Genomic DNA, 25,261 nt, shown 5'->3' with positions numbered 1-25,261 from the left:
CGGATGGATGATAAATGAGACCAATACGGTTCGTAGAATTAAGAGATCGTCGAGCAATTAATTTTATCGGCCGTAAAACGCGTTAGCTCGCGACAATTCTAACGACTGTCATGGTCATCCTTTGTAGGACGGTAGCTCCAGAGTAACTGCATCATCGGCTACCTACTTACGCTTTGAGCTTCTATATCTGACGTCCCCAATTAACCGTCAACTGCAGGGCTATAAAGAAATGGGGCAGGTAATGGCGCGAATAGAACGAAGTCAGAAAGCGGTTATTGGTACGTGAACATTAAGCGATAGAACGAGGTAGCCTGGTACGCTTTAATGTGTCGCTTGTGACACACTCATAAGTCACAAACAGAGGAGTGCGGATGAAGCGAAGAAGGATTTTCATCTTTTCAAACGTCCAACCTATTCTTCGCGTAGCAGCAGGAGAACCATGGGCATTTACGACCATGCGGTTCTGCTCGGTACCTTAAATTTACCGTCCAAATTACGAACACTCTAATATCGACGAACCGTAAGGGCGAGTTTCGCTGCTCGTCTCGCGGATAACGAACGTTCCGGAATTGAACTTGCGTCAGATTTGTTCGATCCAGTGGCACAGGGTCTGGGAAGATGCGGTTGACGGAGGAACGCCGCCTCGGGGAGCACGTGGCCGGTATCAGCACAAAGCGGCGTCTACGTCAGAGTCTCCGAGACCATAAAAGACTCCTTAGACTCGTTCGCGTACCCATTTTGCCGGGGGATACGTTAGTGTGTAGGTACGCGTGTGTATGGCTTTATCGTATATGACGGTTGTACGCGGCGGTATGGATACGGTATTGTATCTACGTATCTACGTCTGCTATTTTTGGCTCCCTGCCATCGTCAATAACCTTTGCATTGTTGTCCTCCTGACGATCGCACGCCCCGATAGGTACGTATCCGCTCCCTAGGACCCGTTCCTTCTCTCTTTTCAGACTACACGTGACTCGAACCCTTCCTCTCGGTGACGGTGGGCACCGTATCTGCCGAATACACGGTGCGTCCTCACGAAATCGCAACTGTTTTGCATTTAGAGTAAAGCTCCGACCAGTCGGTGTTCTCACAGGCTGAAAGTGAGAGTCCGAATCAACGATCAAGAAATGAAAGGATTCAAATAAAGTTATCCCGCTGGACAACTTTCGCTTTTTTGGAGTAACTGTCGGACCAGAAAAATTTGCCAAATCCTCCGTCGCAGAAGATGTTCATTGGGATTAGACAGGATACGTTAGACGAGTTCTTTGAATTCATTCAAATCAAAAATTGCAAAGTCTAACAGCTCGTGTCAATCTACCAGTGAGATGAGAGTTTTTAATTTACGTAGATACTCACCCACAGATATTAATGAAGAATGATTGAAAGATCGGTACACCGACTGTAAATATGCGATATTCTTGATCGCGGCTGTGTCCGAAGGGAAAATGGAAGTGGCGAAACTCTCGGCAGGGTGTAACGTGTAAGCGGGTTCGTTCCCTCGGTTCGTCTCAGAGCCGGCCATGGGAGGAATGCGGCAAAGTGTGGGAGGACGAAGAAGGCCGCAACCTCCGGGTGTTGTTTTCTAAGCAAGCTGTCTCTATTTTTACGTCAGGCGTATCTATCGCGTGGTATTGTAGTCTATTCGTGAACCGATTCGGTCTAAGTTTAGCCTCGGCAATATAACAGAGTTTACAACACTGATTCCACGAGCCGAGGGTCCGCGATACGGTGGCTGATGTCGCGGAGGCGGAACTCGTGGGCTGCACTCTTAGAAATTCAACAAATTAGTTTGTATTGTACGGTGAGGAGCGATACATCCCGATCATCGCCTTTCTTTGAACCTCTTACCGGGAACTCGGACTTGTTGACAATAGAAACCGAGTGCTCGACCCACCGAAGAATTCCGTGCCAATCAGTGATGCCTTAATAGGATTGGCGGTGTGCCAATTCCGAGTTTTCCTCGATATCCTCCCATCATTATCGTACTCGTATATTTTATTCAGAGCGCCCTGTACAGTCTGAGTTTGAGGAGTTTTCATCTTCAGGATCGACGGGGAACGGGTGGCGTTCTCCGAGTAGAAAGAAAAGGATTAATTAAAAGGAAAAGTAAGAAGAGATGGTTTGCCCGGTTAAAAAGTTATGAAATATTCTTGAAGTATGTTCGGCATTACGAATCTATAATCTATTACGTTATTAATATTCTATAATGACATGTTAATTAAGTAATTAGATAGTAATTAAAAAAACCTCCGAGATCCATTTATGTTCGGACCTAAATACCGAACGGTTCGTTATATCACCTTATCTATAGCCCATAAAAAGATAGGTGAGGTACCTACCGATGAAAAATAGCATTGAATATCATTACGGCGATATAAGGTATAGGGGTACATGCATCGGAGGATAGAGTTCAGGGGATTTGGTCAATAAATAATTATTATAATACCAACCTTGACGCTTTCTACTCTGCAACTGCTTAAATCGTATTCTACATATACATATATTCGTTGTTGTTTCATTTCCATACAAGATTATAAATAAAACGAAGAAGACGCTTACGCCGTATACACCTATACTCGACTTAATAGTATTAATTTATTAAATCAACCATGTCGCCCATTACGGCTATATCTAATAACGTTGATTCATTTTAATCACTTTATCCGTTATAGACTCTCAGGACTTTCACGGCGAATTCATCAAGTGTGAATAAATAAAACAAATAAGGACAAAAAAGAAGTTGTAGGTCAATTCAAAAAACACGCGATTAAGACCGTTACCAGGTGCATTTGACACCAGGCTCCGGCGGGGTCTTAATTATAACGCATTATTATTATTATTTTTTTTTTATTCGTTCGTTTGTTTTTATCCTATTTTATTAGTCACGTTGACGAGTGATATTTTAACAGCGGAGTATTAATCAACGCGTCCACGGGTATCAGTCGAATCGTAAATCAGCTCTGCGTTGGCCTGGGACGAATTTATTTAAAAAATTCGATTCAGTGTCGAAATAATACCACGGTATACGTATTGTATACATATAGATATCTACAAGAGTGCGATAGACATGGCCTTTAATTCGACGGAATGGAGAAGAGCTAGACGGGTGGCCCGGGTCCCGCTCGAATTATCACCGAAGCGATTTGCGACTCCATTTGCATATCATTCACGCTACCCTCCCGCAATTATATTATACAAATACTCCCATTATTTTTATCATTCAATCAGCCGTCCGCTAACGCCCGTGACATTTAACGCCGCTTGTCTCTTACACAAACTGCTCAACTTGTTCGGCGACATTATCCCCTCGCTTCTGGTGCGAGTTAAGTGTTCCCATTTGAAGCGTTCTTATACGGAAGCCAAGTGCCCCGCTAGACTCGACGCTTCGGTGTCGACGCGGCGGTGGCGTTGTACATAAAGCTAAAGAAAACAAGGCCTCGAAGGGAGAAGCAACCGCTAACACGCATATAAAATTGCACTGCCAAGCAAACAGCTCCGGTCGTTCAATTAACATCGGGCACGAGTCGTTCGAACTCGGCGCGGTTACAGCGAGCAGGGGGACCTCTAATCTCGCGGCTTTAAACTGGTTCGAACTTGTTTTTTCGTTCTTTTCATTCCATTTCTTTCCTCCGCTCTTTCGCTTCCACTTTGCAGCGTATAATTTACGACAGACAATCCGGCGAACGATAACACGGTGAGTAAAATGATAATTCGAGAGAGTGAGAGAGGCGGAAAGACCGAGAGAAAGATACGAGGAGGTCGGAATTAGACATCGTGCGTTGTCCGGTGAGTGAGTGAGTGAGTGAACGGGTTTTACTATGACGAGACGGGCAGCTTTGCTCAGCAGCTCGTTTCGACGACGTTTTGACGAAGGAGGATGAAATGGAATATTATACCAGGGGCCAGTTGCTGCCGGGCAATTCTGTTTACATGTGCCAACTCAGTTATTTGGCACGTGGCCGCAGACCCGCTGCAGAGGCGAGCGGGGGACCCACGTGGACCGCTGCACTGTCGAGTCGTACGCACTGATCTCACGCACAAGAAACTCGGTGTCATTGCGAAGACCGGAGCGCGCTCCGCGATTCGGTCAATTGGTCAGTTGGTTTCTCACATCACTCGGGGGTGAATCATCCCCGAAATTCAAAGTCCCCGCCGACGGTGACGTCGCGGCTCGTGGCGCGTGGCGTGGGCCGTAGTCTGAGGGTGGGGGGTGGAAAGGGGTGGAAAGAGGCAAGGGTAGTTTGGCGCCGGGCGTCGGTCGGTCGGTTGGTCGGTCGCGTGTGTGGGTGTTCGTTAGTTTCCGGGTTGTTCCGGATTCCGTGGGGGGCGTCGAGGACGCCGGGGGTGTCGGGGGCGGCAGGAGCGTCGACGGGCCGGCACGACACAGCGAGGCGTCGCGACGTCAGTAGAGCGCCGCGCTATCGACCACCGCCACGAGATACGAGCGTCCGAGTGACGGGACCACGAGAGACCACGAGACCCGCGCGAGACCACGAGGCCGGTTCACCTTGCGAAACGAATTTTTTAACGCCGACGTGTCCGGGTAGTTTTCGTGCCGTTTTCACCCTCCGTAATCGAGGAATCCCGCAGCCGGACCCTCCAGGAACTGACTTCGTCTCCCTTCACTGCCGGAGACCAATGACTGCCCATCCAGAGATCACGGGATACACATGTTCATTATAAGGTCAGTGCTGAAAAGCTTCGTTGAACGCATTCGTTCTTGACATCCTTCCCATTTTGACTTGTGCTGTTCGCCGATGGTTAAGATACTTTCGAAGTACCGCGGATCAGTTCCGGTTTCTGAGTGTTACGATATTGGGGCGAGCGGCAGGGATGTTCTTTTTAATCGGGAACAAAAAATATTAGGAGAAAAACAATTGTAAAAAGTGTAACACTTTTAGAGATAACTTTCATCCTCGCGCACCTACTAGAAGACGCCGGCGTCAGTTGTACGGCGTCGTTGGCCACTTGACACTTGCTTTTTGTCGCTTGAAGCCCGGCTCATCGGACAAGTGGACAACCGTAGGACGGCTCCGTCGACGACGCGCGACAGGACAAATGCGGTTACGTCGCCGTCGTTGCGTCCTCGCGGAGGACCTCCTCCGCTTCGCTCGTCCTTTTTCCTCATCCGCCTCTTATTCTAATTCTTTTTCTCCTTGTTTCTTACTTCTCTCTCTTTCCTTCAGCTTCATCGCAAAAGCGCTGAATTTTTTCAACTCAGTACCGTGTCACCACCGTGGCTATAAATACGTCGAGTGTATTCACTCGAGATTTGCATTCCTTCGTTGAAAAATATTCAACCTCAAGAATGCTCCGGAATGCTTTTACGTAAGCAGTTGGGATGGGGAAAAATCGATCGATGTGTAAGCTTAGCTCTGCCCGCGCGGAAAAACAACCGTTTGATTACAGAGAAACAGCTGTAGGTATAATTCCTGCTCCTCCGATCTTTTGACGGGTGATTTATAAAACTGGACAATTGAGTGAACGGTTACACCATCCAAGATTGATCAGTGATCAGGGAGCTTGTTTTATAGAATCCATATCCTCGAACGGTGTAAAACTAATCTTACAATTTTTTCTATAGTTGATTCACGTTTCTTGTGAATTAAAGCTAGACGACAAATAAAATTTGAGAACGATAGGTAATCTCATTCTGGGTTCAAATCGGCGGTATTTAAAGCGCCCTAGCGCTTGACAACTCAATTCCATAGACGGTTCCATTAAATTCCAGCAGTTTGTCTGGAGCCGACAGAGTATAAATTTGGTGTGGAATCATTGACACGACGTTGAAGATATGAGCCAATTATTCATACACCACTGCATGTGTATTCGGTGAAAATTTTGAATATTCATCAGGTTATATTTTCGTGCACATTTCGTAGCCCGCAATGGTGGGCGTCTCGCGTAAGAGCTACGCGCTAAGAAACATTTCAATCCATCATACTTTTCTCGGTACCTACATAAAACAAAAGCAGGTTGGTAGTCGTAGTAGGAAAATAAGACGGTAAAAATGCGTCACGAGACTTTGTCCTTCGGCTGAAAATAGGAGGAATTTTACGTCGGCATATTCGCGAGATGACAAGCGTAATAAATTTTCAAATTAATATACGACTCGAGTTGGGTTAAGTGAGCAGACGCAAACCGTGAATCTGGTGGGATTTGCTCCACCGATTTTTCATTCGTAAATCTTGAAAAAATGAAAACAGTTACACAATATTGATATTGGAGGCTGTCAGAGTTAACGATAAAACGAATATTTAGCAAGAATTAAAGAGGTGCAGCCGCTGCTCCTTAAACTTGGTAAAAACGGAGTTGCTTTCGATGCATGGCAGGGAAATACTCGCGGGTTTTAAATCCCGCAATCCAACGAACCCTCCGCTTACCCCGGTTCATTGATCGGCGTAGGATAATCGTCGGTCGATCCGTGATTCCCCGTCACGTAGGCAGTCGTAAAAGAAGCCTGCTTCCGTGGTTCAGGAACGCTACCATCGTCGCATCGGCCGGGCCAGCGTGGTACCGACTCCTTGTAATGCACGGCAATTTGAGGGCCCATAATCCGGCGTATAATTCATGCAGACCTAGACTTGAAGCACCGTGAACGCAAACGCCGCCGGGCTACATCAGAGAATGACTTATCGGTCCCCTCGCTGTCGAAGCTGATCGCCACTCCACGAGCCGAGATAAATTCAAACGCGATAGAAAAGGAGTTGTGCTAATGGCATTGCGCTACCAGCTGCCTCCAGGGGTGAAACTTGCGGGAGGAGCAGCAAGCCGCCAGGTACGGGTAGCGACGCGGGAATCTTTTCACCTTTTTTGTCCAAACTGCCTTTCAGGAAACGCGGGAGATTTCGGAACGCTCCAGCGGCAACGGCAGCCGCGGGCCCGTCGGCGTTCGAATGACGTTAGAAAGTCTGGCTGCTCTCGGTGTTTACTTTAACACCTAGAGTCCGTGCAGGGTTATCCAAACCGCTGAAAACCTCCGCGAGAACTGAAGAGAGAGAAAGAGACAAGGGGGGGGGGGGGGAGAGTGACGGAGGGGGTGCGGAGCACCTGTAGAACTTGAGTGGAAAAGAAATCTTTTGTTCTTTGCTTCTTTGAAGTTTCCATGGGTGCATCGTGACAGCGTGGATCCGACGCCGGGTAACCTACCTGTTAGACGGACCTGCCTTTTCCTCCCTCTTTCGCCCCTCGACCCTAGAGATCTCACTTTAAAGGGATTAGCGCAATTTTTGGTATCCCATTTTCGTGCTTTCGGAATAATGAGAGGCTCCAGAATCACCTCGTCATCGTTGGACGTGAGAAACTAATGGTGATCGCAGCGTTACCTTCCTGTTCTCAAATTCTTCTCAAGCTCCTTCGAATTTTCGTAACCTTTCTACAACTGTGAAATACCGCGTTCAAGTCGGTTAACTGTTATTTTCAATTTGATACTTGCGATTAAACCGGGTTCAACGTGATCCGTAAAGAGGGGTGGAAGCTTTTCCTCTGCCGGTCCACGGACGTACAAATATCTACAAGTGCAATGCAACCCCTTGAAAGTTATCCCCCCACCACACCCTTTCGGTGAGTCAGTCCGTCCATCCGTAAACGCATCCATGCAGACATATTTTATTGCCTCGAAGGTACCTTATACCCCCATGTCCCCATAGGTATTCGGTACGTCTAGGTATACCGGCGTATTTTCGCGGGTGGAATTCTTTTTGAAAATACTTAAAACTTGGGCGATTTGTCCTGACGGCGGGTCGAACTCGATAAAGTCGGTCCGTTCGGTTCGGATGGGTGGGGGGGTATCTATCGCTTTGGTAGAAGTGCCGGGCGAGTGGGAGTGTCGCATATTTTTCTGCCGGTAGAATCGAGTCGCCGCCGTACGCCGAAAGGAAAACTTGTCCGCATGTAGGAAAACTTTAATCACGTAAAATGCTTAAAGTTTATCCGAGCGTGGATCCCTCCTGATTGCCCGATTTATCGAGCACTGAACGCAACGCCGAACCGGGGTCACTGCACCTCCTTTTACTTCGTATTTTACTTTAACTCGAACTGCAAGGTACCCGTCTGCCTTTCAGCCCGCGATTGGTAAGCGAAAGGAACTTCGCGAACCGCAAACTTCTTCGAGGAATGCCAAAGGGCACCGCGGAATGTGCATTTTCGTTAATGTACCCTCTTCTTCTTCAACACGAACGACTCCGAGGAACGAATTAGAATGCAAATTGCGAGGCATTACAACGGACGCTAACAAGCTACAGGTGCATTTGGCACCTCAGACTCAGGCAACAATGTCGCCGAGGCTCGAGGCGGCAATCACTGTAGACGCTCCCCTCTTTGTGTGGAAATATCTGATAATCGGTTGATCATTACGCGGGCATTTGACCCCGGGGTTCGCAGCCATCGCCCGGAGCGACAGGGCTTTTAATGGTGCATTGAAACAGCGTCAAGTCTGCATTTCAAAAGGGGTTTTTGTCGATCGAGAATCACTTTTATCCCTGACAAAATATAATGGGGCGAACGTACAGCCGCCTGCGGAGTCTCGGGGTTTCCTGGACCCGGGTGCGGGCTCGTCAACATCTGGTACTAATTGTAAGTCGACAGCGGCACGTCCCTCGCGCTAAGCTCCTGTTTACACCCGGCTCACTAAGCCACTGTTCCAATTAAGGACAGAGCTTTATTCCGGCCCACCTCTTTCCATGGGTCCACGGTTCACTCTCTTTCGTTTACCCGGGAAATTTGTCACCCCCGGCTTTATTCGGCGCTCCGCTGCAGTGTTGTCGACGACGAAACTCGTTATTGTAATACTTTGTTCACCTTAAAATGGGTCAGTTTCCCTGAAAGGATAATCAGTTAATTGCCGCTGAGATGAGGGACTGCTAATTTTCCGCACCCTTTTCCCTGCGCCCGGGCTTCATAAATTTTCCAAGTTTATTTCCGCAGAAACTGCAGCAGGCGATTCCGGTTATTCGTGCTCTCTGTGGGAAATTCCCGATCCAATCTCGGCCAACGGCAGCCGCGGTGATCGTGCTTCGGGTAATTTTTGCCATCGCAACTACGCGCATATCTATCCGCCTAGCGAGTCGTTCCCGGTTGTAAAAACCCGGCTGGAGCCTGAGAGCCGGATGAAGGCGAGTAGACGTGAAGGAGAACCAAAAAGAGTCGGCGAGATTGTTATCATCACGAGTATGGGTATATAGTCCGGGGAACAGAGACAATGAAAACATCTCGGTAAATCAGAAGAGAGAGAGAGAGAGAGGGAGAGGGAGAAAGTTTTACGCGGAGGTAAAGAGGTAAGAATAAGAGGCAAGGAGATTAGTGCGGCTTACAAGGCATTACCGAAGAGGCACGCCGACGTCCTCGTCGCCACAGCAGCAGCAGCAGCATCATCCCCTCTCCCTGGATCTTGACTCGCCGAGATGAATCTCGCCCTCGTCTCCTCGTTCCGTCCTCCTTTCTCTCGAGCTTCTCAAGCACTGTCGAGCTCTTGGTAGGTAGCCACTCTCCAGGCTTAACCACCCGTGAAGCGACATAATATATCTCGGAAAGATGATTCGCTTGTTAGGTCTGAGGCACCTTTGCATTAATCCGTCTGGTACCAGACTCGGCGTCTGCCGAGTTTTATTTTCGCCAAACTTATCCCGGGCCACGGTGCGCCCGTCTCTAATTAGACCCGCGGTACCAGGGTTGACCGAAAATTACCCAGCTCGGTTCTAGGGGCGGTATAAGAAGATCCCGCGCCACCCTGGACACGCTCCCGATGCTCCGAGCATTGACCCCGAACCGTGGAGGTGGTTGGAAAACAGCGCGTCTATGGGAGGAGAGACAACCGAGGTTAAAGCGAGCCCTCCGGAAGGATGGAGGATACTTTTACGACTTCTGCTGCCAATAATATAAATAAAGGAAAAAGTAGCGCGGCGTCTTTCGCGAGCCTACAATGCATCGCATTGTTTCGACAACTTGGCTACCGCAGTTAGCCATTTCGGTGGGAGGCCTATCCACGTTGTCTAGTATAAAATTGGCCGAGAATATGCCGTAGATCAAACTAAATGTACCGATACAAGTGCATCGATAGATTTATCCTAGCAACATAGCATCAAGTAATGGCCACTTCAAATGGTCCTCCGCTTCTCCATTGGCGTCCTTTTCTTCTCGCATCGTCACACAACCGGTTGTCACACTTCGAACTCTTCGAGGAAGAACTACGAGTTACGGAAAATGTTGTTTATGTCCTCACCTTTCCTTCTCTTTTTTATCTTCTTTTCGTGGAGTCGATGTCGCTTTGTGTCAGAGCCGTGGCTTGTCGCTGGACAAGCACAACGACAGGCCATTATTCGAGTCAAACCCCTATTGCGAGTGTAAATTTCCAATCGTTGGAGGAAATGGAAAGCATTACCGCGCAGTCGATGCATCATAATTGAGTAAGCCCTTTTCTCGTAATAACCTTCCGTGCGTCAAAGCAACGGGAGTGTAAGTCCCTTTCTTACGCGTTTCGTACGCATATTTGACGATCGTAAAGTCCCAGTTGAACTTTCACAATATTCTTATAGATGTGGCAGGTGTCGCGGGTCGATTAAAAAACCACTCTTCAAACAAACCTATGGACCCCCTTCAATTATATCTTTGGGTTCTGACCCCGGGCCCCCCTCGAGGCGACCCTGGATCACCCTGGAACCGAACGCCTCGGAGTGGTGGACCGGTACCGCGTAGAACACGTGTGCGTATCGCATAGCGCCGGTCGCGAGGCTCACGTCCCCCGAGGGGCAATTCGGATCGTCGAGGCGTCGGGATGGGCTGCACTTGTCGCCGGGCTGATGCCAGCGATAGCGTCACTCGGCAGCGATTGATCGGTTCTCACTTATTCTCCCGATACTCGGTCCCCGTCTCCGGAGTGCAACTCACGGTCTCCGTTCCTCACGACGACGACGGCGACGACGACGCACCAATTTGACATACAAGAAGAGCGGTTCGGCAAAGAGACGGAGTCGTGCTTCGGCCTGGTGTTGGTAAATGGTGCCTAGTATGTGGATTGTGGGCTGGTTTGGCTGGTGCAGCCTGTTGGGCGAGACTCTCGAACCTGTCTCCTCGTTCATCTTTAACGATTTATACCGAGTTCTTCCGCAGTTATTCCGAGCGATAAATATTTCAGAGGATATATTTATTATTTTTTTTCATCTTGTATTTCTTATTTTACTTTTTCTTTATCACGCGTGTGTTTTGGTTCCTTGCGTATATCGGTTCTCACAATCATCTCCCATGACCGCGTCTCGTCGTTCCAGTGTAATTGATCGCGTGAGGTAATTAGGCGATTTCGACATTGTCAAATCGGGACGAGGGAGGGGCGCCACCTTTCCTCTTTAAGGCTTTTCCCAACTTCTATCCCACCTCGTCATATTCACTTCGGTATACATATTTCGAGCCAGGCTGACTGTGCCGTTCGTTGTAGGTATTTAACGATTTGAACCGAGTCATCCCGTGGCAGTAATTCTAACCAGTGAATAATTCAGTGGCTGACGTTAAAGCGAGAGATGGAAGTTCCCTCGTTGGGATATATTTTTTATGGTTCGGAATCAGCTCTCCCTCTCTCCCGCCGTCGTGACTTGTCTATTAAATCCGGCATATACACATACGTATATATACAAGACATAATTGATCAACCTGCGAAGATCCGGAGCTGATTTCATGGGGCCGAGGCCGCGGCCGGCTACTCCTTTTACGTCTTTCTCTATTTTATTCCGCGTCCATCACCACGCCCTTGTTCGGGCTCGATATGGAACGAAGAGTATTACGAGTAAGACCACAACACAGGCCGTAAAAGCATCCCGGATGGTTTATGGCTGCCTAAGGCTAATTCTCAGCGTCGGTTACTGCCGCTATGCCGCTGTGATATTGTGCTGCACACGCAAGCTCTACGCCTTGCCCCGCTACAAAGGTACTCCAGGTTACGCTGCACCCTGGCGCCGGGCAGCTCGGGGTGCGAGTCCATTAATTCATCGTAAAAACGAGGCCAGCTGCCTTCGGGTCCCGGAGCTGGGAGGAATGAGAGACCATGAGCAATGACAACCGGCTCGCACCGAGCTCCGAGGCGCCAAATAATAAAATCATCCCGATGCGTTTTGATCGGTGACCGGTAGATAAAATACTTACCATAGGTGAGGTGAGGCTGCTGCGCGGACCCGACCAAACAACCGGCCAACTCTGCCCAGACGCACGTCGTCGCGGCCCTCGTAATCTGATTGAACTCGCTCGACGAAAGCTAATGAGCACAAACCGACGCATTCCGTTCTCACCTTTGCCGTACGATGCACCATCTCTGGTGCGTGTTACGCCTCCCGTGGCCCCTTCTCCTCGTCTACACCCTGACTAGAGCACAGGTGTCGGCCCTGCTTCGGGATCTAGATTCATGTTTCATTTCGCACGAGGTACCAGCATCGTGGAGAACGGATTGATCGCGGCTTCTCACCGTAATCGTCATTAACAGTTGTGGCTATTAGGAGGTTTTGGACACAGCGAATTGTATCACAATGAATTTCAAGTTACGCGGAACGTGCTTATATATTCGTCAAATTGAAGTTCTTGTTTGAGTGACTTCGAAACACTTGTTGTAAACTGCGCATCCGACTGCAAAAGTGGTTAATCGCTCGGAATGAAACCGTTTGGAAAAATATACGAAACAAATATTTGGACGACCTTGTTTTTGACGAGTAGACAGTGATCCTTGGTACTACGATTTTCTAAAACGCGAATTATCGATTATCAAACATTATCGTACATTAACCGGCTGCACTTTTGGAATCCAATTAATTAGGAGAGCAGGTACCACTCGCATGGTGATTGTCCGAGTCTGGTCTTCTCCTCGGTGTACCGAAACAGAGCGGCAGCGTACGCACCTGGAGCTGTTCCGTGGGCGTGGAGCGTGGCTTGCAACACTAGATGGATGAAGCGACGCTCAAGTAGCGCGCGCATCATATCGTTGGGCGTCCGCGAACGAGTTCTAAATCGACGATTAATATCGAGCCACGGATAACGTGGCACGTATACGGTTGGAAGATATTGAGTAAAGGGAGAAGAACCGCTGCCGGAATGTCACTGACATGCCGCGGCAGAGGTGTACACCCATATAAAACGTATAAAGTGGAGATGAGAAAAAAAAAAACAAGAAACGTAAATGAAAAAGGAGCGACAAGAAGTCGGGAAGAAAATTAATAAAAAATAACATAAATAGGAATATTCAAATTAATATCAATAATTATGTCCTCGGGTTTCGTAAGTCAGACGTGTGCTCGGTGTAGTGGGAACAAGTTTTCACCCGTGTGCTGCTGGCTGCTGTTGCTGCTGTTGCTGCTGCTTCGCCTCCGCGGACTCGAAAACTTACGATCACCTTGCGCATGATACACCAATACCGAGACACGAGGTGCACCACGGGCAAGACGGACGGAAACTCACCGACGCGTTTTCCCCGCGCGTATTTGTATACGTGTAGACGTATGTACAGGCTACTCACTCTCCGGCACTCGGTGGCCGGCTACCCGCGCACCGTTGTACTTTTAAATTTTCACGTCCGTGTCAACATCGTCTCCAAACATTCTCCGCGCGTTGCCCGCTCCTTTTCCTCGCAACGCGTGTCCTCGCCGCGTCCTGACACCCTCGCCGTCCCGCAACGGGGATGGCGAAAATTGTTTGCACAGACACTCTATGCCTGCTACGCAAATAGGCGACGCGGCGTCGCTCCTTCTTCGCCTGCCGAATCTCCTGCAAACCGGTCCTCCGTTCGGCTCTGCAGCGTCCGCAGCCTGACTACTGACCTCCTTCCAGGTTGAAACCACTTGTTATCGATTCCCCACTCGATCTCGCAAATTTAGACAAATGTTTGCACACCCCGGGTATGCGAAAACACCCGGACCCATCCTCCGCGAGTTCGATGTCCTCTCGGAACTTCGAAACTCGGACAATCCTCCCGCATACCCCCGCACCGAACGCGTCCACTTCCACGACAATGCCGTGGCTGGAACAAAGGTCCATCCTTCACCCTCTCCTGCCGAAACACCCTTCGATCGGGACTCGAGTCGTCTTCCCCTCACGTTAGCTCGTTTTCATGCCTAGTTCTTTGGGTTTCGAGGTGGCAACTCATTATGGTCGTAAAGGCCCTGGACATTTTTTTCGTCACTGCCTAGCGAGGATATCCTTTACATTTTCATTACTCTAGTTAAACGATGTACGACCGGTCGGGTCCAGAAGACAACCATACCGTTGAATTTCTTAAAACGGACAGAGTTGAGGATGTATCGGGTATACAGTCCGTTCAAAATATTTCTCGAACGAAAGAGTTACGAAATAAAGCTAATTGAACGAGTGTAGCTGAGGTCAATTAATCGCGTTGAACTAGGTTTAAACCATACCTCTGAATATGGATAAATTGATTGAAAAAAAAAAACTAATTTTCATGGAGAAGGCTTGTTGGAAATTTACGAACTTGGCCTCAACGAGCGGTACTCGACAGTGTAATTAGTCTCGGATTGTTGATTATGGAACTATTCGAATGAAGAATCACATTTCCAATTGTTTGAAAAATTGATTCGGTAACTGAATCTTTAAACCTTTATTCCTTCAGTCATCCGTTTCACCGCTTTTTTTAGTGGACTGTACGCATGATACGTCGTTAAAATGGGGCAAACTCATCGGGTTCCAGCCATTGACCAAACAAGACTTTTACTCGATCAGGCCGGCGGTTGAATTTGTTTTAAAAACACTTTCCCCATTCTGATAAACGAGACGATGAGACTGCAGCGACGCATCCGCGGTTGTCTTGAGCTGCTGCTCGTAAACAAGCGGCCTTCGGTGATAATGCGACACGGAATCGTAGACATGAGAAAGTTACGGGAGCGGTTTATCTTTCGAAAAGGGTTTCGAGATCGAGTTAGAACAAAATCGGAGGCCTCCGCAACCGAATTATATGCTCGTTCCACGGGAGAAACTGTGAAAATATCACGAGGGGCAACGAATTCGGCGAAATTTTTGCTCGCAGGTAACGAGCGACGTGCCGAGACAACGGGAATCGCAGTTCTCCTCCTCCATGGTGTTAAATTTCATCCGAAAGAAGGAGGACGAGGGTCGCCCACGAAGCGCACGGGGTGAGCTTGTCATATCCTCCGGTTTTCGCCCGCACCCTCCTCCCCGGTGCAGCTCGAGTAATGGATATCGCCCGGTATCGGGTTACAGGAGCGCGCTTGTGCCGGGACAGGACTACCGAATCCCGAATCCGTGTCTCGACGCCCAGGACGAAGCCGAGGAGGCGGCGTTCCTCCGGGTGTCGAGGATCGCTTAATCGCGCAAACCGATCTGCGCCGCGTCTCGACCTCTTTCGCCGACCTCGCGTGACCCCGCAACAAACCTCGAGACTGTAATCGCTCCTAATTTTTACCCGCGATTGTAGAACGCTCTAGGATTTTGGGTCAAGGTGCGACAAATTTATCAGCTCACGACTTTGCCGCCTCTTTATCATCGCAGACGAAGCATCTACTTGGAAGTAAAAATGAGATGGAATTTTGTTTGTACCTATTATACCTATGAATGACGAAACGCGAGAGAGGCGGCTTGACGCCTGTAGGCTTGAAATTCGCAACGGATCTGATGAACTGCAGCTGTCTATTCCACTTAATTATCCTCCCACCACGTCGTCGCGTGCACGACTCTCTCTTTTTGGCCCGGTCAAAAGCGAACCGAGAAACGTCTCATAGGTCAGAGATTGTCGCGGGATGATCGTCGAGGGAATGAGAAACTGTTCCCACGTGCGCTGTGCTGCGAGAGAAATAAAAATGAAAATAAAAATAAACGAATAAACAAAAAATAAAAACAGAAAACCGAAATCGATCCCCAAGGCACGAGAGTGCATAAATTAACAACGCCTACCTTGGCTTAATTAATTTACCGCCTGTGCGTATAACATCGGGTATATACGTAAGAAAGAGCGTCAAATCAGGCAATAGCAAATAAATAACCAAGGTGGACCCTAAGTCACCGTGGTTCACGCCTTTCCAAAACTCGAGTCTCAATCCCGAGTCCAACTCCATGCACCACCTCTCATCCGGTGCGTATAGTCGGTGTCTCGAAGCGTGAAAACAAGGCGAATGCGAAGTGTTTCATCAATTTCCGGCAGCATGTAGCAACCTGTTGTTCATTGCTGGTGGAATCAACGAATGGCGAAGATCTGCCCAGCGGGTATTTATGGGAATCCTAACGAGAGCTTAACGCCTCCTTAACGAGTGTAAGGCGAGCCTTAAGCCCGAGACGGGGCAGTTATTTACGCTGACTTTTCGCGTGTCCGTTTAAATAGAGTTTGGACGAAACGGTCGTGGAATTAAGTCGGTCTGTCAGCGTCGAGGGATTATGACCGAGATAGGATCGGCTCGCTCGTAAAGGCGCGTACCTACACCAGAAAAGAAGAGACTCCCTTTCCGCCTCCCTCGCGAGCCGGCTGAGAGGGCACGTGCATCGAGGCGGCAGCCCCGCTTGAAATATTATCATTGATTCGGTTTAAGGCCCCGTTTCTCACCCCGTCACCTCGTTATCGCTCGAGTGGAACGCGCGTTTGCTCGGGGGCAATTTGCGTCTGCAATAGGCGCGAAAAATGAACGGTTGAACAGTTGCGACGAACGCGCGGCTACCGCCCGGCTACTCGAGAAAAAAATCATCCGCGATGCGATGCGACGAAGAAAGTGTGAGAAGCGCTCTTCGGGTAAAGATATCGGAGGAAGAGTAACGCCCGGGGGCCTGGGAGGGGCAGCAAGCCTTGAAAGGTGACGGTGGGTACGAGAGGCCCTGCACTCCGTGGCGTTGGTTAATAAATTCCCTCCGGACGCCCGAGTCGGGCTGAAATCCGGAGCTGAATGGACGCTGATCACAGCGAGGTGAGGCGGCGGTCGGGTGGCGGGTCCCATCCGTCCGAGATAACTATCGTCGCAATAGCGTCTCGGAGGTGGTCGTAATTCTGGCTCTACTAAAAATGACGATTCCACTCTCGTGTTCCTTTACCCGAAAAACTGAAATATTGCTCACTCACGGAGCGACGCGTGACGCGCGGCCTTTGTCTGACTGTCGTTTACTACTTATTAATTTAGTGGCCGTCCGACGCGTTCCTCTCTCTCTCTCTGCTCTTTGGCCGGCCCACGACTTCATCCCGCGCGTCGGTCGATCGCTCCTTTTCCTGTAAAACAGAAAACGACTCGATTTCTTCTTCCCGGCCGGAGAGAGACGACCGGAGATCCGATTCCAATGGAGCCGTTCCACAAAGTCGACACTGTTGTCCGACAATTTGTTACAATTAGGGTGAGATCGGGTCTTGCGATACGGGGTGGAGGACTCGCAACGATCACCGGCTTACCATTCAATTTACCACGAGATCGAGTTTTCCCGAATGTTCATCGTCCGGCTAATCCTGTTACCGCGTAACGGTCTTACTTCGACCTGTCTCGCGTCCTTCCTGCCTCCGTGAGAAAGCTCCACGCGATAATCGTAAAGTAACCCCGTCGGAGGCGAAAATCGTCCAGGTGGCGGAGTCGCGAAGAAGCTTGAAACAAGTTCTTGACAAGCTAGAGAGGATTTCGTCACGAAGTCAGATCTCGAAACGCAGTTAAGCCGAGGCTTCGGTCGGGAGCTTCGCCGCTTGTCGACATACATCAAAGTCCTCCGGACCGATGTGTTTCTTCCTCTCTTCTCTCCCGATTCTCTCGACTCGCTGACCTCTGGCTGCACCCGCCGCGTGCCTCCGCTCCATCGGTGATTGATTTCGGTCCCGGTATCAAAACACTCGCCCCCGCTCACGGCGGCCGGGCGATCCATCCATCCTGGATGAACCGGGTGAACTCGGCTCCCCCGACTTCCTCGAGGATGAGTAGATGCGGATATCGAAGATCCTAAATCAATCCGACTCGTCTTTCTCGCCGCGCGTCGAACCCCTCGCCTCGTTCCTTTCCTCCGCGTGCTTTCGGCGCCAGGCTTCGTATGCAAATCGCGTGACGTCTGCGGGCCCTAAAAAGGGGCGTCACTTCTCGGCGTTCGGTGCCGATATAAAAATGATAAGCTGAATAAAGTTTGCGACATTAGAGGGTGGAGAGGGACGCAAATTCCTCCGTGGCCGCGCTATTCTCACGAGCATAAACTATTAGGCGTGCCTTGCGCGTCGGACGGAATCGGCTCAACACTTTACTGTCGACTGGATGCTTCTCCTCGCAGAATTCCATCGATTGGAATGCACGATATCGCCGTGAACGAAACTGGTCGTGCGCCACATTCCCGCCCCTCTTCGTCAAGGACGAGCATTTATATAATTTCGCGACTTCTTTGGCCGATCTGAACGTTGCCGCGATTAAAATTTTCAAGCGACACGGCTGCGTCCAATCGAACGTTGGGATAATCGGAACTCGGCTCGTTCCCGCGATGGGTTTCCCGGCTTACCTCTTGACCTCTTCGCCTCCATTTTATTTATTAGATGCGCGTATACACCGTACGAGTCGCGCGAGAGCGGCCATATAATAACAGGGAATTACACTTTAAAGCGTCCCTATGACGCCGCGGCGCATTCTCTCTCTCTTTCTCTCTCTCTCTCTCTCTCTCTGTCTTTATCTCCGCCTCTTTCACTTCTCGCTGCTCTTCGATTTCTCGAACGTAGGTACATGTATACTCCACGCCAAGTCAGCTTCCCTCCTTGTCCGAAACTCGTATAAGAAGAAACGCGAAACGCGCATCAACTGGGTACCACACGACAACCGAGGTCCGCCCATTCCTCTGCAGGGTTTACGGTCTCTTTTTGTATCATCGCAACGACAGAGGTGGCGGAATGTTCGCTTAAGAAAATTGAAATTCTTACATCGCGTCTTGGTTCAACGATAAAAATACCAAAAAGTAACACACCGCATGATAGTTTACTCTCTTTATTCACCCGCAAGTTTGTACCGTTGGTTTAAGCAGAGTACAGTGGTTCAGAAACACCGCGATGCGTACAGCGATGTTCGTTAACGTCAGTCTTCGCTTCCGGTACTATCGGTTCGAAACTGAAATTTGGTTCAACTCTACACGGATTACGTTTATGGCCGAAGAGACAATCGCAGTGCTTGCAACGAACGACGTGATGTATCGCGCCGTGCCTCTCACCGTCCATTGACGTTATTTGTTATGTAGAATTGAACCATATTTCAGTTTTTTACCGTTACCGGAAAGCGAAGATACTAACAAGCCTTAAAGGGTATTTATTATACCTGGAGTCAAGTTGAATTATTTATAACCGAAGCGAACCAATTTAACGTATTTGCACAAGCCTCGGTCCAATGGCGTAAAAATATGAGCCATCGTCTCCGTTCCTGATTCTTATCTTCAATTTCTCTTCGCGCCATCTTTTCCATGCCGATTAAATTTCGTCACACACGTGACATACATGCGCACGTATACGCGGACGTGTAATATGCCTGGATGGAGAAGATATACGCGGGTTATTATAATAATCGTAAAAATTCTCCGGAACGTAGGTGATTCTGGAATTGGAAGGTGTCGGCGGATCTTCTCACCGAGCGCGTCCATGCACCGTTCCAACTACCATGCCGTAAGTCTGTCGGAGTGTCAGTCATTCGTTTGGGCATGAGTATAATGAGTATAGAGCGTCCTTAGTCGTCGTCGCGGCGCGGCGCGTCTGGACGGCTAGGCTGCGGCGGGCGGCGCGCGTCTTGTTCATCACGCCGGCAGTCGCGAGTCGACACTTGGTTCACGAGCTGTGAAATTTAATTCGAAGTTACAAAACTGGCTGCCTCCTCTTCCGTCCCGCCGGAGCGCACCTTGCTCTTGGGTCGAGCCCGAGGCGGAGACGCGTCGCGTCGCTGGGTTCGCCACGTCCGAAGGTGGCCGAAACCCGCCCTTGGCGACTGGAAACAACGGACAGCCGACTCTTGGCCGAGGAGATGCCGAGCAAGCGTGATACGAGGAACACTTCCGAAACAACAAATTAAATTTCACCCTGTCCCGCGGCTTCGGTATCGCTGTAATAAAGCTCGTCCCGGCCTTTGCGGCGCGCTCCGCCGGACTATGCCGAAACGGGAATTTCTCGAGGCCTGACCTCTTCACCCGGAGCCCAAATGCGCGATGGCCGCGAATTATATTCAAATTTACAATAAGAATTTTCATTATCTCCGGTCTGCAGACGGCCGCTCAACCCTGCAGCCTCACACGCAGGCCACGTCCTGCAGGGCGCTGCATATCGGTGCAGCAGCAGCCGCAGCAGCGTTGCGTTTCAAGACGAGCTTATGGCGTTCTTTGACAAGTAATAAATAAACAAGAGCATAAATAAGAGGGAAGGAACTAGCGCGAGCTGGAATCTTCGGCTTTGGGATTCCTTCTCCGCCTGCACTCCTTCCGTCCCTTTCTTCCCTTCTCTTTCTCTTTCTCTCTCTCTCTCCGCGGCGGACCGTCTTCCTCTCATCCTCACCGCGAGCCTCCGTGGCGTGTGAACGTTCGCCCACGCACTCTGGAACCGCTCCGAGAGTCCGATCTTCTGGACACATCTCGGTAATGTGATCTTATTCAATTAGTAGGTCTGTCCTTACCGGGCGGCTCAACGCCTGAAAAAGTCCAGGAAAGACCCAGTGCCTCGCGTCGACCGAAATTATACGGACAAACACTGATATTTTTATTAAGTTTGGCGAAATTAAGTTCACGTAGGATTACCCTCATACCTTTAGGCCAAGTGACTTGTCGTTGTTACGTCACACTTACTTTCATGTATAGTTCTGTTATTACGATTGCTCTTACCGTATAACAACAAACAGTATTGAAATACAAGTAGTAAGTGCGTGTGTGATTAGATATGAGAACGGTGGACCGTTTAACCTCGTCGATGATCGAGAGTTTGGTGGCGTGTGGCCGTAATAAATCGCGGGACTTGAAAATTCGTACGTACATCTCATTGGCCAGCACGAAGAGAACGAGGTAGGCACGACATCCGGGACTTACATTCGGATAGTACAACACACTATTACTACATAAAACATATCTACGCAAGGTTGTGATCGATGTGAGACCGATAACGTCGGGGCCTTAATGCTGTCACGCAGGACGGTTATGAGACACCGTGTATGAACCAGGGGACAGGACACGAAGGACAGGACCAGGACAGGAGGGAGCCTTGTTCGTACATCGTCGCGGTATCGTGCCGCCCGCTATTAATCACATACCGATGACGTCTTCGAGGCAGGTTCTCACGCGTTCAATTCGTTCGATTTATCGGACCCCTGGACACTGGCCCGTATATTTCCTTATCACCGCCGCCCTGACCTAGCCCCAGTTCCCAGCTTCGCCTTTCTGAGTTATTGTCTCCGGTCCTTCCGCCTCGAGAATTTCCCAATAAGGCGCCGGGCGCGCAGCTTCGCTTTAATCCTCTTCCCCAAGTAGTCGGCAAGAGCTTGAACAAACTACGGACTACGTCTTTTCGCCCCGTCACCTAGACGCATTGTCTCACCGTACACGGGCCGCCGTGTCTCGCTACCCCGACGTCGCTGCATACCATTTACATCGGTCGAGGGGTCCACCCGTCACCTAACCCCCGACTTGTCATCTACACACTTATCCCCTATTCAGACGAGTGGTTTACCATCGTTCGCTGTGTTTGTACTACGAACTAAGTATCAATCATCGCACCAGCTCTCGGATTTTTTCAACCCACCGCTGGAACACCGTGAACACTGTGCTGTAGATGCGTTTCTCCACGTTTCCAAATATCTTCAAGCTTGTGTTTTCCTCAGCAGAATCCAATCGGGGCTCAGAATCGCAGTCTAACCAGAGTGTTTTTTGACTAGAATCCAACCCGGGCCCCGTCGGACTATCCAGAGAACGCATATCTATCGGCAAGAACGTAGAGAATTATTCTCGATCGATAGCCACCTGAAATATTATACTCGTAGATTAAAACGTGCCTGTTCGGTTAGCCGAGATCAATACGCGCGATCGCTTCTCGGTGGCATCGCGTTATCCGAGATCTATCGATCGGCGGGGGAGTGGCGAAGATCGGTGGGTCCTGACCTCGCCCAATTCACTCTGTCAGCACTCTCGTTCGCATCAAATTTAATCGGTATCTCTCTATATAATATAACCGAGGTGATTCGGCTGCCGCCGGTCCGTGAAATTACAGGCCGCGCGTAGGAGCGGGCGAGCTGTCGAATGACTTGGAACAATGACCGATCAACCGGCGCTTTCATATCCATCCCGCATCACCTGGACCTGGCTCGTCGCAGGTACCGAACCGAGACCAAGCACGACGATCAGTAATTTTTGATTAGCCCCCGAGCCACGCGACTGGAATCTCGGCTCTGCCGATCGCCTGACAATTCATCGCGGGGGACGAATCTCAGCGATCGATAAATCCGCCGATTCTTACAGCAAATACACGGGTATACGCGGACGGTGATTTACGCGACGCGCACTGCGCCCTCATACCGGCACCCAAAAGTCGGGAACGGACCTCCCGGGATCCCGGTAACGACTCGAAGACGACGTTGAGTCCGGCGAGCTGTTTCTTTGAGGGTCGTTAAAAAATCGAGCTCACTATCGACGCGCGTTCTAGGGCTGCGACGCCCCAGAGCGAGCAGAGAGTCTCTTCATAACCGGGGCGTTGTCGGGTTATGCATAAATGCATTTTACTGCGGTGTCCGGGACACCTCGGTTTCGCGTCTCCTCCGCGGACCCACGGTTCTGATATACGCGATCGTAAACGGGCGAAATTGTGGCACAAGAAACCGACGACTCTATCAGCGGCGATCCTCGGACGGGATCCCCGTTCTCCTAGCCGCCGATCTCCTTCCCCCGCACCCCGCCTACGGGGTACCAACATATATTTTGACATGACAGCCGGCTCTTCGTGCACGAGAAAGGCGCGCGCGCGCCACCGCGTTTAAATCAATCACACGGCCGCATTCCGGCGAAATTATATACCCGGCTGCACAATAACCACACGAAGCTGCTTTGCGCCACTTTGCGCAGTCAGCCCTGAAGCGCCGGGACGAGTGTCAATGAGACGTCGACGGGCCTGAGTAATGCTTACTAATAATCGTCCGCATCGGACACGGAGGTGGAGGCGGCGCCTCCGTCAGACGCCGCTCAATCAGACCCCCTTTATCCGCCCCGGTCCCCCAATGAGACGCCGTGATCGTCGCTGGGCTCTTTATTCCCTTCGTCTTTATACACGCGCGTTACCAGCGGACGGAGGGAAAACGTTCCCGCACCTTAAGTGGTCAAAGGAATGACCGAAGGAAAACAAATTTCGATGTGAATTGGTTCAATTTTATACTTACCGCTGTCAATTTAGTTCAGGCTATCGTGATACGCTTTGATTTTTTCCTGACGTCGAAAATTGATCGAGTCATATTTTTACCAGGTATGAATTACCGTTGGTTACCAACGCAAAGCAATTCCGAGCGTTAGGAGCGCGGCATATTTGAAAACCGTCCGAGATGTAAGGTGCAACATGCCTACACAAGTAGGTATGTACCTTCGACGACGTACGCGAGTTTCTTAAATTGCAGCTTGCAGGGTATAAGGAAAGGACCGGGTCCGTGATTATCGCGTTAGGTCTGTGCCGTTGAAAGGCAAAGGGCCAAGGGGGACGTCGGGCGTTGCGTCACTCGTCACGGACACTCGAGAGCGAGAGCAGCGCGTGAATTCCTACACAAATTGCGCAGTTATCGAAGGGCACTGCCGCCTGGTGGTAGGAGAGAGAGAGAGAGCAAGAGAGAGGGAAAAGCGAAGCTGATAGAATAAAAAAAGGGGGGAAAAAAGACAAGAGAGCGATTCTCTGTAGCGTAGACCGTAACGACGCAGCGTCCGTTACCACAATCGGCGTATTATCTAAATGTGTCGTTCTAGGCCAAGTTCCGTTGCCACGATCAGTCCAGTCGCTCTGCCCGTGACCTTCTGACCCTCGTCGAGCTCTCCTATCTTCGGCTAATCAACCAAATTAATTTTTAAGCGCAGCTATTAACCCCTGGACATCACGCGCAAATCATTCACGTTCAATGTCGAAACCTAATGGAACTCGTACCAGCTGATCGCGCTTCGTGACCTCTTATATCACCCAAAAGCATATATTGTTCCGAAAGATAATGACGTCGGGCCTCGTTATACCCTGACTCGAGAGGCCGCGTGGCGCCGCACGGTTTCAAACGCTTTCAGGAACTTTCAATAATATAGGAAAATAGGACTGGTCTGTGAAGGTAGAATTTATTCAAATCTCGATAAGTTCTGACCGCGAAGCAATGAGAAAATCTACTATTGCGTGATAAGAATTGGGACCACTCAATTTGAAGAAAATGAACTTTAGTCCCATTTCGCAGTTGTGAAGTATACATATTGTGCCGTTCGCCACAGCGAGGTATGCAAAAACTTGAAAGTGAAGACGAGCGTCTGTAAAGTTGAAGCCTGCAAATGTGTCCGATTTCTACGGAGAAATCCGTAAAGTCCCAAGGTGTTTCGGCAGGGATGTACAAGGCAACCCTTTGCGGTGGTCATCTTGTTAACAACACCCTTCAACGCCCTTGGACACCGTATCATCGAGTGAATAGCTTATTATACGAGCCGATTCAGGCCCCTGCTCCGGTGCCGAGCGTTCACCGATGCGTCCGAGTATAATGGTGGTGTATCGCCGGGTTCCTTTCAACTTTTTATTAGTTGTATTTCACCGTTCCGGGGCGCGGGGCTGCCGGGGTGGGTATTCATATGCTAACGCGGCTGAGAAAGCGTATACACGCACCGTGGTACGTGGGGAGGATATCGTTGCTAGGTGGCGGAAGGGTTGCCAACGTAGGACGGATCTCATTATACGCGACGGCTGCCGAGGTGTTCAAACCCCGATTCGTCAGCCGCCCCTCACCTCGGACAATCCCTCGACACTTTTTACCCCGGTTGAGAACCGCTCGGGGCCGTTAATATATGCCAACAACCCTATAAAAATTCAATCCAACCACTCTTAAAAATAATAACACCCGGGGATCTCTCGCGTCTCGGGTCCCGTACCTACTTTTGTAGGTTAGAGGCGTGTGTCGGCGCACGCATAACCCTACCTGCCTCATTTTTTCCCTTCCCCTCGGCCTGTTTTTTCAAACGATTTTTGCCCCCCCCCCCCCCCCCCCCTCCCCTCCTGTCGCTCATCGTCAGAGTTAAGACGCGTCCTGCGCGTGTCTTCGGGGTATAACAGTTTTTGGGTTGTTTGCCCGTAACGGCCGGCTTTCTACGACCAATTAATACCGAA

The 25,261-nt window shown here is 49.9% G+C and overlaps 1 protein-coding gene across 1 annotated transcript in view; it reads left to right on the top strand.

Moving 5' to 3' along the window:
* Positions 1–4,435: 4,435 nt before the first annotated feature.
* The window catches only part of LOC124184674 (fibroblast growth factor 17-like), a 98,443-nt gene continuing 77,617 nt past the window's right edge, over positions 4,436–25,261 (top strand). The window contains exon 1 of the mRNA XM_046574658.1: positions 4,436–4,684. Coding sequence (XP_046430614.1) covers positions 4,671–4,684 — 14 coding nt within the window. The 5' untranslated portion in view covers positions 4,436–4,670. The remainder of the gene's footprint in view (positions 4,685–25,261) is intronic.

Source organism: Neodiprion fabricii, chromosome 6 (assembly GCF_021155785.1).
Source record: "Neodiprion fabricii isolate iyNeoFabr1 chromosome 6, iyNeoFabr1.1, whole genome shotgun sequence".
NCBI classification, from domain to species: Eukaryota; Metazoa; Arthropoda; class Insecta; order Hymenoptera; family Diprionidae; genus Neodiprion; species Neodiprion fabricii.
This window is presented reverse-complemented; position numbering and strand designations above follow the sequence as displayed.